At 40.9% G+C, this 14,740-nt stretch overlaps 1 protein-coding gene across 3 annotated transcripts in view; it reads right to left on the reverse strand.

The window, feature by feature from the left end:
- ITPR2 (inositol 1,4,5-trisphosphate receptor type 2) overlaps window positions 1–14,740 on the reverse strand; it is a 491,137-nt gene that overhangs the window by 62,458 nt on the left and 413,939 nt on the right. For all 3 annotated transcript variants that reach the window (XM_009180421.4, XM_021923257.2, XM_009180422.4), the window contains 2 exons: window positions 12,792–12,884; window positions 761–891 (listed from right to left, as the gene is read on the reverse strand). In XM_009180421.4, the coding sequence (XP_009178685.1) occupies window positions 761–891; window positions 12,792–12,884 (224 nt within the window). The remainder of the gene's footprint in view (window positions 1–760; window positions 892–12,791; window positions 12,885–14,740) is intronic.

Raw genomic sequence — 14,740 nt, forward strand, 5'->3', positions numbered from 1 at the left:
TTAAATGCCAATTCCAAAATTCAGTGATTAGGGAGCTAAGGAGGACCTAATGATCTGTCAATTTCTGGAGTAGGCTTTATCTCGGCCATACAGTGTCAAGTATATACAGCTCCTTCTTATTTCTACCTGAGGAACAGTATTAAAATGCAAATTAGAGACCATGCAATCCAGTTTTTTAACTGAAGAGGAACCTGAGGTTAAGAGGTTAGATGACTTGACAATATGATACAACTGGCCTGAGCAGAGCTAAGATGCTTCAAGCTCCCCGCCTGGCACTTGAGATTTTCCAGCTAGTGAGAAATGTTTCCACTTTGCCATTTTAATATATGAAATCCTGTGAGAATTGGCTCAATTGTATTTATCATGGATAAATGATGGAGGCTATTCCTATGCAGAATCAAAGAGTAAATCTTCATGCTCAAGAAACCTGATAGGCAAGAGGAAACCTCGTTTATGTTATTTATGTAATAATCAACTCCTACATATAAAGTTCCCAGTCATGATTTCATTGCTGTAATGCAATACACAGATTAACTTGGAAACACTTCACCACTCTACAAACACACAAAGAATTGTAGTACATTAGCTGTTTCTATGTAATCCTAGCAAACAATTAATTGGCTTTAACAGCCATGGCTATACTTTTAAAGCAAATGGTACAATATATTATCCTGAAAACCAAACCCAAATTATAAATGCTGCGAAGAAAGGTTTAAAAAAAAGATGTGCTCCCTGAAAAAATACTTTTACTCTGGCTTACATCTTTTGATGGCCTTCTTAGCACATCCCCCACACCACCGCCGTTCCTGAGGCCCTGGTTCAGCACGGTGACAATGCACATAAGAAGAGTGTCACACGTCCTTTCAATTCCATCTTCATACTCTTCATCAGCTAAAAAACACAGAAATATATGATATAAACTATGTAAAAATATATAAAATAAAATACACATAAAATGAAATATACATACAATAAATACACATACATATACATAAGTATGTGTATATATACACATATGTAAATATACATAAAATAAATATACATAAAAGATACATACAAATATATAAGAATATAACATTAAAAACAGTGTAGCAAACTTAACGTTTAAAAAAATACACTGTTACCTCCTTCTAACGGGCTATTTCTAATTGTGCCATGAAACAACTTTTGGAAGTCACACAGCATCTGTTCCATATGTGGCAGCACATGACTGACACATAATAATGAGGCCACATATATAATGTCCTCAAATATTTTGTTTCTTCTATAGGTGGAAAATAACAGGATGAAAAGCACAAAACATAAGGCTCACATTCTTGTGCTTGTTATGATAGGAAGAGATTGTGGCAAAACCTGGAAACACAGCCATGTTACCAAGGAGGCAGAAGTACTGCACGGGAAAGAGCGTGAACAAGGAAGTGTGCTTGGCTTCCAGTTCTGCTCTGTTCCCGCACTGGGACTTGGGCAATATTAGGATCCTCATCTGTAAAATGGGGAGAGCTGTCTGGGAGTGACACTCTTCAGAGGGTTGTTTAAGAATTACATTTAGGGGTCCGGGGCAGTGGCTCATGCCTATAATTCCAGCACTTTGGGAAGTCGAGGCGGGTGGATCACTTGAGGTCACGAGTTCAAGACCAGCCTGGTCAACATGGAGAAACCCCATCTCTACTAAAAATACAAAAATTCGCTGGACATGGTGGTGTGTGCCTATAATCCTAGCTACTTGGGAAGCTGAGGCAAGAGAATCACCTGAACTCGGGAGGTGGAGGTTGCAGTGAGCCAAGATCACGCCACTGCACTCCAGCCTGGGTAACAGAGCAAGACTCTGTCTCAAAAAAAAAAAAAAAAAAAAAAAAGAAAGAAAGAAAGAAAGAAAAGAAAAAATACATTTAGGGTATGTAAAATATTATACTTTGCACAGAGATTGGCATACACACAATAGTTGCTTAAAAATTGGGGCAGATATTATTTCTTTATTGCGGTTAAGTGTCTAAGCTTTCTTGAGGACCAACCTGGAGTTCTTGATAAGAAGCACAATGTATTTATGTAAAAAATTCTATTTAGGGATGAAGGGGGAAAGAGAAAAAGATATAATGTGAAAGAAAAATTCCTATTCTTATTTTGTTTAAAGGTATTGGTATCCAACTTGAAACATAATTTCTTAGCCATTTAAAATAGTGAAAAATTAATACTAAGTTGGATATTAGAATCAGAAATTCCTAACACTGGCAAACGACCAGAAATGTAATTTTCTCACCACAAGGTTAAAGAACCACAGGCGTGATAAATTTTGGGATTATGCAGCCACAATATGCACGTCAAGGCGTGAGTATAAAAACAACAAGAACAATTCAGTCCAACTTTATCTACATGCTTCATGCCTACAGTACCTTTGATACTTTGTTAAGAAAAGGCTAATTGTCCTCTTCTGAGCCGACTTTATTTTAACATCCTACGGATAAGGGATCCTGATATTTTTACTTTCTTTGGAGCTGTTTCCTTTCAAAACATGCTGGGATACACCTTGAGAGGAGGGCTGAAGTCAGAGACGAAGGCGCGAGTTCAAAATGCAGCATCAGAGACGTCAGCAGAATCTGTGCTTGGTCACTTACCTTAGTACCCAGTCCAAGGCACATTCTGATTTAAAAAGTAGGAGAACTAGAACTCCTTTGGAGGAAGGAGAAATGGGGAAGAGGTAGGGCCTGTGGTGAGAGCAATCAGAGCAGCAGGGCAGACAAGGAAGCCAGACCAAGGGTGGGGGAAGCTCAGTCTGGAATGTGCTAGTGAGGTTCCCCCATACACGGCAGTAGATGCCAACATGATGGCTGAGAAGAATATGAGGAAAAAGAGTCAGAAATGTGTAAGAGAGCAAAAGGAGCTTTTAAGGGGGAAATCATATTCCAATAATCAGGTCATGTGGAGCATGTCTACATGCTACTTTGCCACAACTGGACTTTCCATCACTGCCATCTATCTAGTGTCACGATCTGCATTCATTTATTCATTCAGGAACTACCTGGTCATGTCACAACAAGTGTTTGCTAAAGGTTTAGTAAATGTCAGATTAATCAGCACGTAAACGCTACAGGAGAGGGTTTCTACCTCTCTCCAAGAGTTTAGAAATAAGATTGTTCTCTAAGAGGTGAGCTCAGTAAAATCCACACACAATTCATGTGATTAGCCATTGTGAAATAAAAGGAATTGGCTGAAAATCTATAATGAGAGAATTTGTTTTCTGTGTGGCATGTAAATGGGAGGAGAACACCCCGGTCAGGTCAATGCCAGCAATCATCCTGTTCAAGATAATCAGTACACAGGCACACTGATTTTATAGAGGAGCCTCTATGCCTTCGGTTAATAAGGTTTATCTTCCTGAGATGCAGCCACTGTCAATATGGTAAGCCAAGTTCCCAGGCATCCAGCCTGAAAGTCAGGCTCTGAGTCATGGTAAATTCATCTAGTAAATGCCACCTTGTGGTTACCTGTGTAATCAGCTGGCCTTGCCCATGCCACACCTGCCTCCTTTCACTACTCCAGCAGCCGCTGGATGAGGTGCTAGGAATATATGGGAGAAGGATGGAAGTGTCCCATCTGCAGAAAATTTACAGTCCCTAGGAAAGGTGGGTCAGCAGCTGAACAGGGGCAGTGCAGTATCACAGGATGCTGCGGAGGCAAAACAGATGCACATCTCACAGACGGGGGCATCAGTATTCTGAAGGGGGTATCACCTGAGTTGGATTTTGAAAGAGGGTCATGATTGGCCAGTAAAATCAATGAGGGAAGACATTCCAGGCCTTTGTTCATCCACGGGATGAACAAAGGCAAACAGGCACGAAAGCATGCGGGGTGTTTTGGGAAACTCAGGAAGTTGGGAATGACTGGGACTTTGGTAAACGCAGAAGGGTGTGGGAGGTGTGAGAAGAAACGCAAGAGGGTACCAGGTCATGAGGAGACTCATACATCAAGCTGAAGACTTTAAACTTAATCCTGAAATTAGGGGGAGGCACTGGAAGACTTTCAACAGGGTAAGGTGGCTTTCCAGCTAGTTGGTGAAACAGTACAAGATAAAACACGTACAAGACAAATTCGCATGCAGTAAAAGACACAGAAGTGGAAGCCAGGCATGGTGATACACATGTGTAGGCTCCGCTACTCAGGAGGCTGAAGGGGGAGGGTCACATGAGCCCAAACGTTGGAGACTGCAGTGAGCTATAATCACACCACTGCACTCCAGCCTGGGTGACAGAGAGACTCTGTCTCTTAAAAAAAAACCCAAGAATTCTCAGCAAACTATCACAAGAACAGAAAACCAAACACTGCATGTTCTCACTCATAGGTGGGAATTGAACAATGAGATCACTCAGACACAGGAAGGGGAACATCACACACCGGGGCCTATTGTGCGGAGTGGGGAGCGGGGAGGAGGGAGGGATAGCATTAGGAGATGCTAATGTAAATGATGAGTTAATGGGTGCAGCACACCAACATGGCACATTTATACATATGTAACAAATCTGCACGTTGTGTACATGTACCCTAGAACTTAAAGTATAATAAAAAAATTTTAAAAAAGAAAAAAAAAACAAGCAAACAACAAACAAACAAAAATGCAGAAGTAGCAGTGATGCAAAGAGATAGAAATAGGGAGAGAAACTGTACACAGATAATTAGAGGGGAGTCCCTCTAATTAATGTAGACTCTATATTAAGTAGTAGAATCGAGTTTGCCTTGACTCGTCAATGTTCTAAGACTTGAGTAGAAAGGCATTTCACATGCCAGGGACAGAACGCCCCAGAGGTAGAAAAATGTATGCTTGTACGACGAACAGCAAATAAACCAGTAAGTATGGGTGAGAGGAGTGGAAGACGAAGCTGGAGCAATAAACTGGGAGCTCTCTGTGAAGCTGTAGGGAGTTTGAATTTTATTGGGCAGGTAATGGAGCATCATGGAAAGCCTGAGTTGGGGTAGGGGAGGAAATATTCAAGGCAGTGATTTCTGACAAATAGTCTAGGGGTGATTTACTGGATGAATTGAAGAGGAAAGAATGACTGGAGGTGGAAGGACCACTTAGGAGGCAGTTGCAATAATTCAGGCATGATGTTCTATGAGCCTCAACTAGGGTAATGGGAGAGAAGAGGCAAAGGATGAATGAAAGGAAGCCGACAGAACTGTAGGCAGAAGGGGGAAGGCAGCATTAAATACAACTCTGAGGCCTCCCAGCCATGGGTGACTTAGGAGAAGGATCGTCCCATTAGACCATAGAAATAGGCCATTTAGAAGGAAGAACTGGATGTAGGGTGTTTTGATGAAGGCAAGGAAAGCATCTCAGATGATCTGTATGTTTATAGAATGAGAAGACGATAAAACATTTTTAAAAGTCAGAGAGGACAAGAGAGTTCAGAGGATACTGTGATCCAAATTAAGGAAGACAATAATTTTAAAGATGTCAAAATTGCAGAATAGTCAAAGGCAATGAGAAGCAAAGAAACGGTCACTGGATTAAACAATAGGGTCATCAGGAAACAGCAGGAAGAAGGCAAATAGTAGAGAAAAAGCCGTGCAGAAATTAAAGGAGAGAGGGTCGGTCAACTGTTCTACAGGGAAATTTGGCACTAAAGAAAGGAGACTAGTAGGATATGAGTTTTGGGGAATAAGAAAACCCAGAGGAAGGTTGAATTAGGACCTAAGATGTGTGTAGGAAGAGAGAGAGAGAGAACAGATGATGACAAGGAAAAGATTTCAGAGGTAAGAACAATGGTCCAGTTGATGGTGGCCATGAAGTAATGATAAACACAGGGGTAGTTACAAAAGAAGGGAGAGGGCCAGGTACAGTGGCTTATGCCTGTAATCCCAGCACTTTGGGAGGCTGAGGCGGGCAGACTACCTGAGGTCAGGAGTTCAAAACAGCCTGGCCAACATGGTGAAACCCTGTCTCTACTAAACATACAAAAATTAGCTGAGCATGGTGGCACAAGCCTGTAATGCTAGCTACTCAGGAGGCTGAGGCAGGAGAATCACGTGAACCTGGGAGGCAGAGGTTGCAGTGAGCCAGGATCGTGCCATTGTACTCCAGCCTGGGCAACAAGAGCAAAACTCCATCTCAAAAAAAAATTAAAAATTAAAAATTAAAAATGTAAAAAAAAGAAGAAGGGAGCGAACATATTGCTTACAAACAAAAGGAAAGAATTAGTGAAAATAGACTTTTAATGTGGAGACATTTAAAAGAACTAAATATATACCTATGAAGGACTTAGAACAGTGCTTGGCGTATAGTTAGGATTCAATACATTCTAGCTATCGTGATTATCCTTACTGAGAGATGGTAGTTAAATCTTATGAAAAGTTTTGGTTTTAAAACAATCAACAAATTCTATGCTTGAATTCTATGAGGTTAAATAAAATCCTCATTTTCAGTTGACTAGTAAAATACAGTATTTTTTCTTAATTTATAATGCAAATAAAATCTTTTATATGAGGGAAGGAATACAAACATATTTTAGTGGCTCTAAAACAGTTCCCTCTAATCTGATGTGTTAATCTATAAATTTTAAAAAATATTGGCCATGCTTGAATAACAGTATTTAATAATGCCATTTTTCTGCTTTAATAATTAAATTATTCAGTGTTATGGTTTCTTAGAAAACAAGGGATTGTTGCTGAGACTCGTTTGAAAGTATGAATGCAAATGGACACCTCTTGTGGATGGAACACCTGAGGTCAGGAGTTCAAGACCAGCCTGGTCAACATGGTGAAATACCTTCTCTACTAAAATACAAAAATTAGCCAGGTATGGTGGCACATGCCTGTAATCCCACCTACTCAGGAGGCTAAGGCAGGAGAATCACTTGAACCCGGGAAGTGGAGGTTGCAATGAGCTGAGATTGCGCCATTGTACTCCAGCCTAGATGACAGAGCGAGATTCCGTCTCAAAAATGAAAGAAAGAAAGAAAGAAAGAAAGAAAGAAAGAAAGAAAGAAAGAAAGAAAGAAAGAGAGAGAGAGAGAGAGAGAGAGAGAGAGAGAAAGAAAGAAAGAAAGAAAGAAAGAAAGAGAGAGAGAGAGAGAGAAAGAAAGAAGGAAGGAAGGAAGGAAGGAAGGGAAGGAAGGAAGGAAGGAAGGAAGGAAGGAAGGAAGGAAAGAAGGAAAGAGAAAGAGAGAGAGAAAGAACAAACCTCATGCTTGTTAGTCTTAAGCTTTAATTATAATCAATTCATTGGTGGAAATGCTGATTTTAAAAATTTCAACTAGATCCAAACTGTCAGTACTGCTGGAAAAATAAATAAATAACAAGAAATAAAAATTTTAACGAGAAAAAAAAAGTAAAACACTGGGGACCCAGTGGGAAGCGAAAATGTAGAATGCATTAAGGCTGACTGGTTTCGGTATTCATCAATCTTTTCTATTAAAGTAAAATACCCAAACATATTAAATTTGAATTATTCATAAATGTTAAGTGTCTGTGAACTTTGTCCTTTTTCCTGTACATTCAAATGATTTTTACTTGTAAAATAACTATAATTGTGTTTTTAAATTGTTGCAAAAAGGCCTTGCTTTTTTTAAGGTGAATATTTTTGTTCAGGAACCAGGGAGGTCTGCAGCAAATGAAATACGAACTTTTTTTTTTTTTTAAACACAGTTGGTTGCCAGTTACTGTGTGAATTTTCTGGCACTGGGACAATGACCTTCCCTGCATCCACAGGAGCCCTCCGAGGGAGCTGGCCACTCTGCCTCCTAGTCACCGTGAGGCTTGTTATTAAGCTACTGTGTATGTCTGCGCCTTTTGTAACACGGACCTGCTGTCCACAAGGTAACAAACTAAGGCTGTCACAGATGCACACTAGGGTTTGCAAGTTAAAATTTAATCCTGGTCTTAGACATAGAAGTTATTTTTAAATTTAAGTGACACATGCTGCACAACAAACCCCAGGTTCTAGCTTTCACTCTACTTTTGCAGTTAACTACATGCAGTCAAAATTTAAAAGTGGCAAAGGCTAGCAGATCAAATCCATAACATTTTCAAACAGATGAATTTTATCACTTACAATGCCAAATACAAAAAGTGTATGGGAGAAAGAGTAGATTAATACAGGCATTCCTGTATTTTCATTACTGATGGAGGAATACTCCCCAATTGTGAAAAGCTATTGCCACCATCTCTGGCTTCCAGCAGTATCTGTGACACACCTCCAGAGATGAAACTCCTCCACTCTCCAGATGGAATGCTCGCTTTCCTCCCTACTCTGGCAGCTATCCTTACAAAATCATCTCCACCTCTTCCCCCAACTCCTAGCTCTGCTGCAGCCTAAAAGATGGAGACCTTCTCCAATGTGCCTGGGAGGAACAAGTCACCATTTGTCCATAGGAAGGAGAAATGATGTTCTTTGTGTAATATATTAGGTGAAGTGCAGGTTATAGAGGTTTTCCTGGGAAGCCTTTTATAAGAGTTTGTATTCAGGTTCATGAATAACAGTTTATCAAGCTTAACATTATTAATATTTTGGGCTGGATGATTCTTTGTTGTGGGCTGTCCTGTGCAATGCGGGATGCTTGGCAGCTTCCCTGAACTCTACCCACTAGATGCCAGTAGCACCCCATCCCAGTTGTGACAACCAGACATGTCTCTAGACATTGTCAGATGTTCCTGGGGGGTTGGGGTAGGGGTGGGGACAAAATAAACTCCAGTTCATAAATATGTAATAAAGAATATTTATATTCAAGAAATTGCCTTTAGTAGGTATAAAGAAAGGCTTAAAGAAAATCTATCCAAACATACTCAGTGAAATGAAATAATCTCAAATTTTTGTTAGGGAAAAAATAATTTATAGTGATCCTTTAATTTGGAGGCAATAAGACAGGAGGTTGGAACCTAGGCTTTGAAATCTATGTCGATATATATTGACTAACTACCTATGTGATCTTGGCAACCTATTTAATGCCTCTTTCCTTAGGGTCCTTACCTAAAACGTAAGGATAACTAGTAGTATCTATCTATCTCACAGGGTTGTTGTGATAATTAAGTGACATAATGCACACAATGTGCTCAGCACAGTACCTGAAATGAGTAAGCTTTCTCCATATCCGTGAACATGTCTCAGGGCGTTCACTCTCGGATGTTCCATGTGCCCTGAACACACTTCTCCCTCCTCTTGGCCTGACTAGTTCCTTCTCATCCTCCAAGTCTCAACTTAAGTAATTCCTCTTAGAAAGGTCTCTCTGTCGGCCGGGTGCGGTGGCTCACACCTGTAATCCCAGCACTTTTGGGGGCCGAGGCAGGCGGATCACGAGGTCAGGAGATGGAGACCATCCTGGCTAACACGGTGAAACCCCGTCTCTACTAAAAATACAAAAAATTGGCTGGGCGTGGTGGCAGGTGCCTGTAGTCCCAGCTACTCGGGAGGCTGAGGCAGGAGAATGGCGTGAACCCGGGAGGCAGAGTTTGCAGTGAGCCGAGATTGTGCCACCGCACTCCAGCCTGGGCGACAGAGCAAGACTCCATCTCAAAAAGAAAAAGAAAGGTCTCTCTGTCTAATCTCCCAACAGCCAATCTCTATTGTGATGATCAGCCATAGCACTGCTAGTAATACTCACCTTATCTTATAACTTTTTATGTTTCCCTTACTATAAGTTCTATAAAGGCCAGAATCATGTTTGTTTATTCAACACTGTGTCCTCAACATCTAGCATGGTGGCTGGCCCAGAGTAGGGGCTCAACAAATGTAACTATATGAAAGAATTAATGAAGGAATGAATATACAAGGCTTTTATTATATTATCATCCTCATCATCAAGGTTTATACCGAGTAGACTTAACTACTCTCCTGTTTTCTAAAAGTATTTACTTTTTAAATTTTAAGATCAAAATATCACAATAGTATTAACATGTGAAATAATTACAATAGACCATTTGGTTGAGCATCAACAGTCATGCCTGGGGAGCTGTATAAAGCCTAACATCTGCAGGATTACACAGAGCTGGGCAGTCAACCATCCTGGGGGAGTCTCACACTATGAATGACCTGGAAGACCTCATTCTAGGAGAGTGGTCCTGGCAGTTCTCTCTGTCTGTGCCTTGGGAGCCCTGGCTACCACACTGTGGGTGAGACTCAGATCCTCTTCTGGGCCCACTGGGTCAGCCCTCTCTGTACACTCTGGAAGAAGGAATACTAACTCTGTTGCTGGTTCACTAGCAAAGCAATATTTTGTCTTGAAATCAAACCACAGTTAAAGTATATTTGCTTTAAAATAAAGGAAACAATAGTAAAGAAATATTCAGAGAGAGAAGACCAATGCAAGCATAGGGCCACTGATACTTGGAACCATGTTGTTAAAATGAAATAATAAAAAGTTAATAATAAATTTTTAACATATTATTTTTCATACTCTGTTAAGGGGGAAAATGGTGAACTGAAAAAGAAATAAATACTGATGACAATCATTTGAACTCTGAGGTGGCCAAAGAGATCCCAAGAGTCATTTAATTTTACCCAGCTATTTCAACTATGTTCAAGTTTTCAAAATATCTGTTTTTAAAAAGTGATTTTTTAAAAAGTCATGGATAATGATGGAAAATGAGGGACACCTGTAGAGCGGAATTTGAGACTGTGACAGACCCTGCAAGCTGATGAAAAATGCTGTTTGACACCAAGATAAGATACTAAAGTGGATCACTAAAGAGACAGCGTGAGTTAGGACCAACCCACGCTATCAGCGCATTCAGTACGTGTTCAGACTAACCTCAAATTAGAAACGTAGCAGATATCATGTATCTGGGCTTTGGCAAAAAGTCTTTGATAAAGAGTCTCATGATATCATTTCAAAAAAGATAGAGAAACATGGGCTGAATGATATTAACAGTTTATTTAAGAGAGATTTCTATGCAACTGAAGAATTGCACAAAATGCAACCGTGTCCATGTGAGAGCATGTTCTAGAGCTTAGCACTGCGCTGCTGTCCTGTGCATTTCTGGCACCTTTAATGGAAATCTTCTAGAACAGAGGCTGGCAAAAAAAAAATTTTCTGTAGCCAGATGGCAAATATCTTAGGCTTACATACAGTTTCCCTCACATATTTTTCTTGAAAAATAAAAATAAAAATTTTACAATCATTCTTAGCTCTAGGGCTGTATAAAACTAGGGCAAGTCATATTTTCCCATGGGACATAGTTTGCCATCTTCTGTCTAAGGGTGTGTCAAACTTGAGGACATGAGGGAGAATAAATATATTGCTTGACAGAATCAGGATCCATACAGACACCGTGAGGCTCGTGGCACATTAGAACTGGAAGGGACCTGAAACCTGGAGATCATCTGGGCAAAGACCTCCTGATCTATTCACTGGTCAAACTGGGATATCCTGGGATTATGGGCTGGCAAAAATATATAGAAAAAAATGCATGGGCTTCTATTTGAAGTCCCAAACTCCTAATTATATGAGAACAGGGTGGCTGTTTATGACTTGACAGTTGAACCAGTGAAGGATGGCATTTTAGCCAACGGTCAGCCAAATATGGGTCAAGAGTGTGATGTGGTTCTAAACTCCAGTATCCAGAATAAGATAGCACTTTTCAACTGCTTGCCCTGGAGTGTCATGGCAGTAGTCACTGTTACAGTATGTGAGGAAGGTTGAAGAAATTGGAGGTGTTTAGACTGGAGGATGCAAATAACAGGATTTTACAAACTGCAGAGCACAATAATGCTATACGAGTCAAGAATGAGCTGGTTCTTATTGTGAGCCTTGACTGGGAGAGCAGGCAGCAGGGGAGAGAAGTTCTGGTAACAGCTGCCCACAGTGCCTATGGCTGCTGGGACACTGGATGGAATGTATTTCAGGTGCTTAAATCTCTCTTTAGGTCAAAAAGTATAAAATATTTGTCAGTAGAAGGGTCTATTCATTATTCCTCAATCAATAGTCCAACATCTCAAGGAAAAGGACGTTTAGGAAAGAAAGCACTATCATTATGACCAGACAAACAGTGTGGTCCCAAATGGAGACTGGAGAACTCCACACCTACACTATGCTTAACTCTTTCTTCCCTTATCTGTCCTAAGTCTAACTTTGCCCTCTGTAGATACAACACATCAACTCCTACTAAATCTGCTTCTTTTTGTATATGACAACCCTTGAGATATTTGAAGACATAAACTCCCTAAATCTTTGCTGCTTCAGGAAACAGATCACTAACTTCTTCTACAGTTCATTAAATATCACACATGCCATAGTTTCCAGACTGCCACATCCTATGAGATCAATTCATAGTTTAAAAAATTATTTTTGTATGTGTGGTTCCATTTGATCCTGTGGAGGAAGGGAAAGTTTCATTCTCATTCTCTCTCTAGAGAGAGAGATAGGCAGGCAAGTCATCTGAACAAAGTCCAGGAAATTTGCATAACTTGTCCAAGACATAGAGCTATAGGGTGTGAGGTCCAGGATTATTACCAATTCTTTTGAGTTATAAGCCCATGCTCTTCCCTATCCTGTGTTAAAGGCTACACAGCTAAAAGGGACTCAGTGTGGTTTGCAATATGGTAATAGAATCTTCAGCAGCACATACCACAGGGTAAATGTGCTGAATCCCCCTGAACAGAAACAATACAAGGGACAGGAGAGGGGTACAAAATGACCAATGTGGGAATCTTTTCTCCAGTTCAAATCATCTTGGTTCTTTTACCCTCTATTCTTCTATTTCAGTCCATCATGAAATTTGTAGAGCAACTCCCTAAGACATAATAATATTTACCAAATAAAACTTCAGAGATATCAAGTTCATACTGACCCAGAGTCCTTTATACAAACCTGTATTTGAAGCTGGAATTGTGGGTGAACAGTTCTCCTTGGCACATGCTGCCATCATGGTAGTTAAAGTCATGGTAGGCACTTGATGACTGCCTAAGAAAATACAAAGTAGTACATAATATAGAGTCAAATATGCACCTGATGAAAACTGAACCTACAGTTCTAAAGATATGTAAATTAAAGCCATTCATACTACAACTTAGCTGTGTTCCTAAACTCCTAGGAAGTTAGTATGGAATTCTGAACACAGTTTTGCCTATTGAAGCAATTTTATAAATGGAGAATAGGTTCATAGCCCAACCCATTAAAAGGCTTTTATACCTTTTTTAAGTGGTTGAGATAAAGTATTAATACTGTAGACCTTTACAACCATGTGTAATAACGTTTCTATGGGCAAACTCATTCAGGGTTCTGACTTGGGATGCCAGGAATGTATTTCCCTCAATGCAGTTAGCAGTCCCTGAGCCCTAAGCCACTGGTCCCTACAGCTGAGGCAGGGACTGCTGCTGGTAGTGGTTCTAATGGTCAGGTACAGGCTCTAGGGAACTAAGGGCATCATATGCCTTGGGGAGCAAGAATCTTCTGCCAGATCTGTGTTCAGGATCTTCTGTTCTTCCACAGTCCCCAGGAATCTATCTGCTTCCTGGCTCACCACCTATTTCCCTGACCCAGAACAGAATAGAAAATAGGCACCCTCCTATTCGTATGAAACAATGTTTCGTTTTTAAAAATGTTTCTGTTAGTAACAAATATAAAGTAAAGAGGTTCCTCTCAAACCTATTTTTCACATAGAGCCATCAAGGGAAATCTTTATGATGGAGAGACAACGGTGGATCCAGTTGCAGCTACAAAGGTTGTAGCAGTATTGACGTGCATTTCCCAGCAATGCCACACCATGGTTACCCTGACTCTGACTCATCAGCTGAGATGGGGTAGAAGTGGCAAAGGAAAGCTGGAGTTTGGAGGAAACATGAGGAGGCAGAGTGAGGCTGAGAGAGCTAGTGTCCTCCCCAGAAAGGGTCCACAGATTTACCTCCATCCCCTGAGGGTGGGCACATCTCCATTAGCCCTGAGTTGAGGGTGGGTGGGTGTGGGGGGTCAGAAAGTGAGAGGAGAGGAGTATGCCCTGTGGCCATTCCCTTACTTAAAGCATTCCCTTACTTACTGAAGCATCCTGCTAGGCTCCATAGGCCCAGAGCTGAGGCTTGGGAGAACAACTGTCAACTAGAGGACATGGAGATAAATCTGTGGACCCTACAATTGAATGGAGAGAGTGAAGTACAGATTTTTTTTAATGTAATACATTAGAAGAGGAAGAAGTGAATTCTAGGAGGGGGAAAAAAACAGAAAGCTTTTTGGAAAAGGATCCATCTAAAGGAGTCATAGGACTTAGATTCATCAAGGTAAGGCAGGGAACAAAGGGGGTGATTCCAGGTGCAATTTGTCTGACAAAAGGCTCAGAGGTCAACAAAGGCATGGACCAGCCAGAGTGACCAGAGCTACCAGCCACTACTTTAAACCAAGAACCCCACATCCAGTGCAGATCCAAAGGCTGTGAACCAATGAGAGACAGTGAGAGCTGTGGTTGGAATGAATAATTTGGGCAGGCAGAAGAGAGGCTGCAGGTGGGGAAGCTACATGGCGGCTCCTGCAGAATCTGGGTGAGTGGAAATGAAGGTGAGAAACAGAAGGGTGAGAAACAGGAGAGTGGCCCTGAAAATGGGGAAGAGGGACAGGTGTGGGTGAGAGAAACTGTCACCTCCACTTCTCAACAGATCCTTCTCTCCAAGTTCACAGACTTTTCTAAGACACCAATTTCCTGATCATTGCTCAAGTGGCAGCTACTTCATCTATCAAGCCAGATTCCTCTGGTCCTACAGGCAGGATCTGTGTTTCCAATGGCATTTGCCAATTACCCATCCTCTACTCTCACAGGACCCTGTGATGGC

The sequence above is a fragment of the Papio anubis genome, chromosome 9, assembly GCF_008728515.1.
Source record: "Papio anubis isolate 15944 chromosome 9, Panubis1.0, whole genome shotgun sequence".
Lineage (NCBI taxonomy): Eukaryota > Metazoa > Chordata > Mammalia > Primates > Cercopithecidae > Papio > Papio anubis.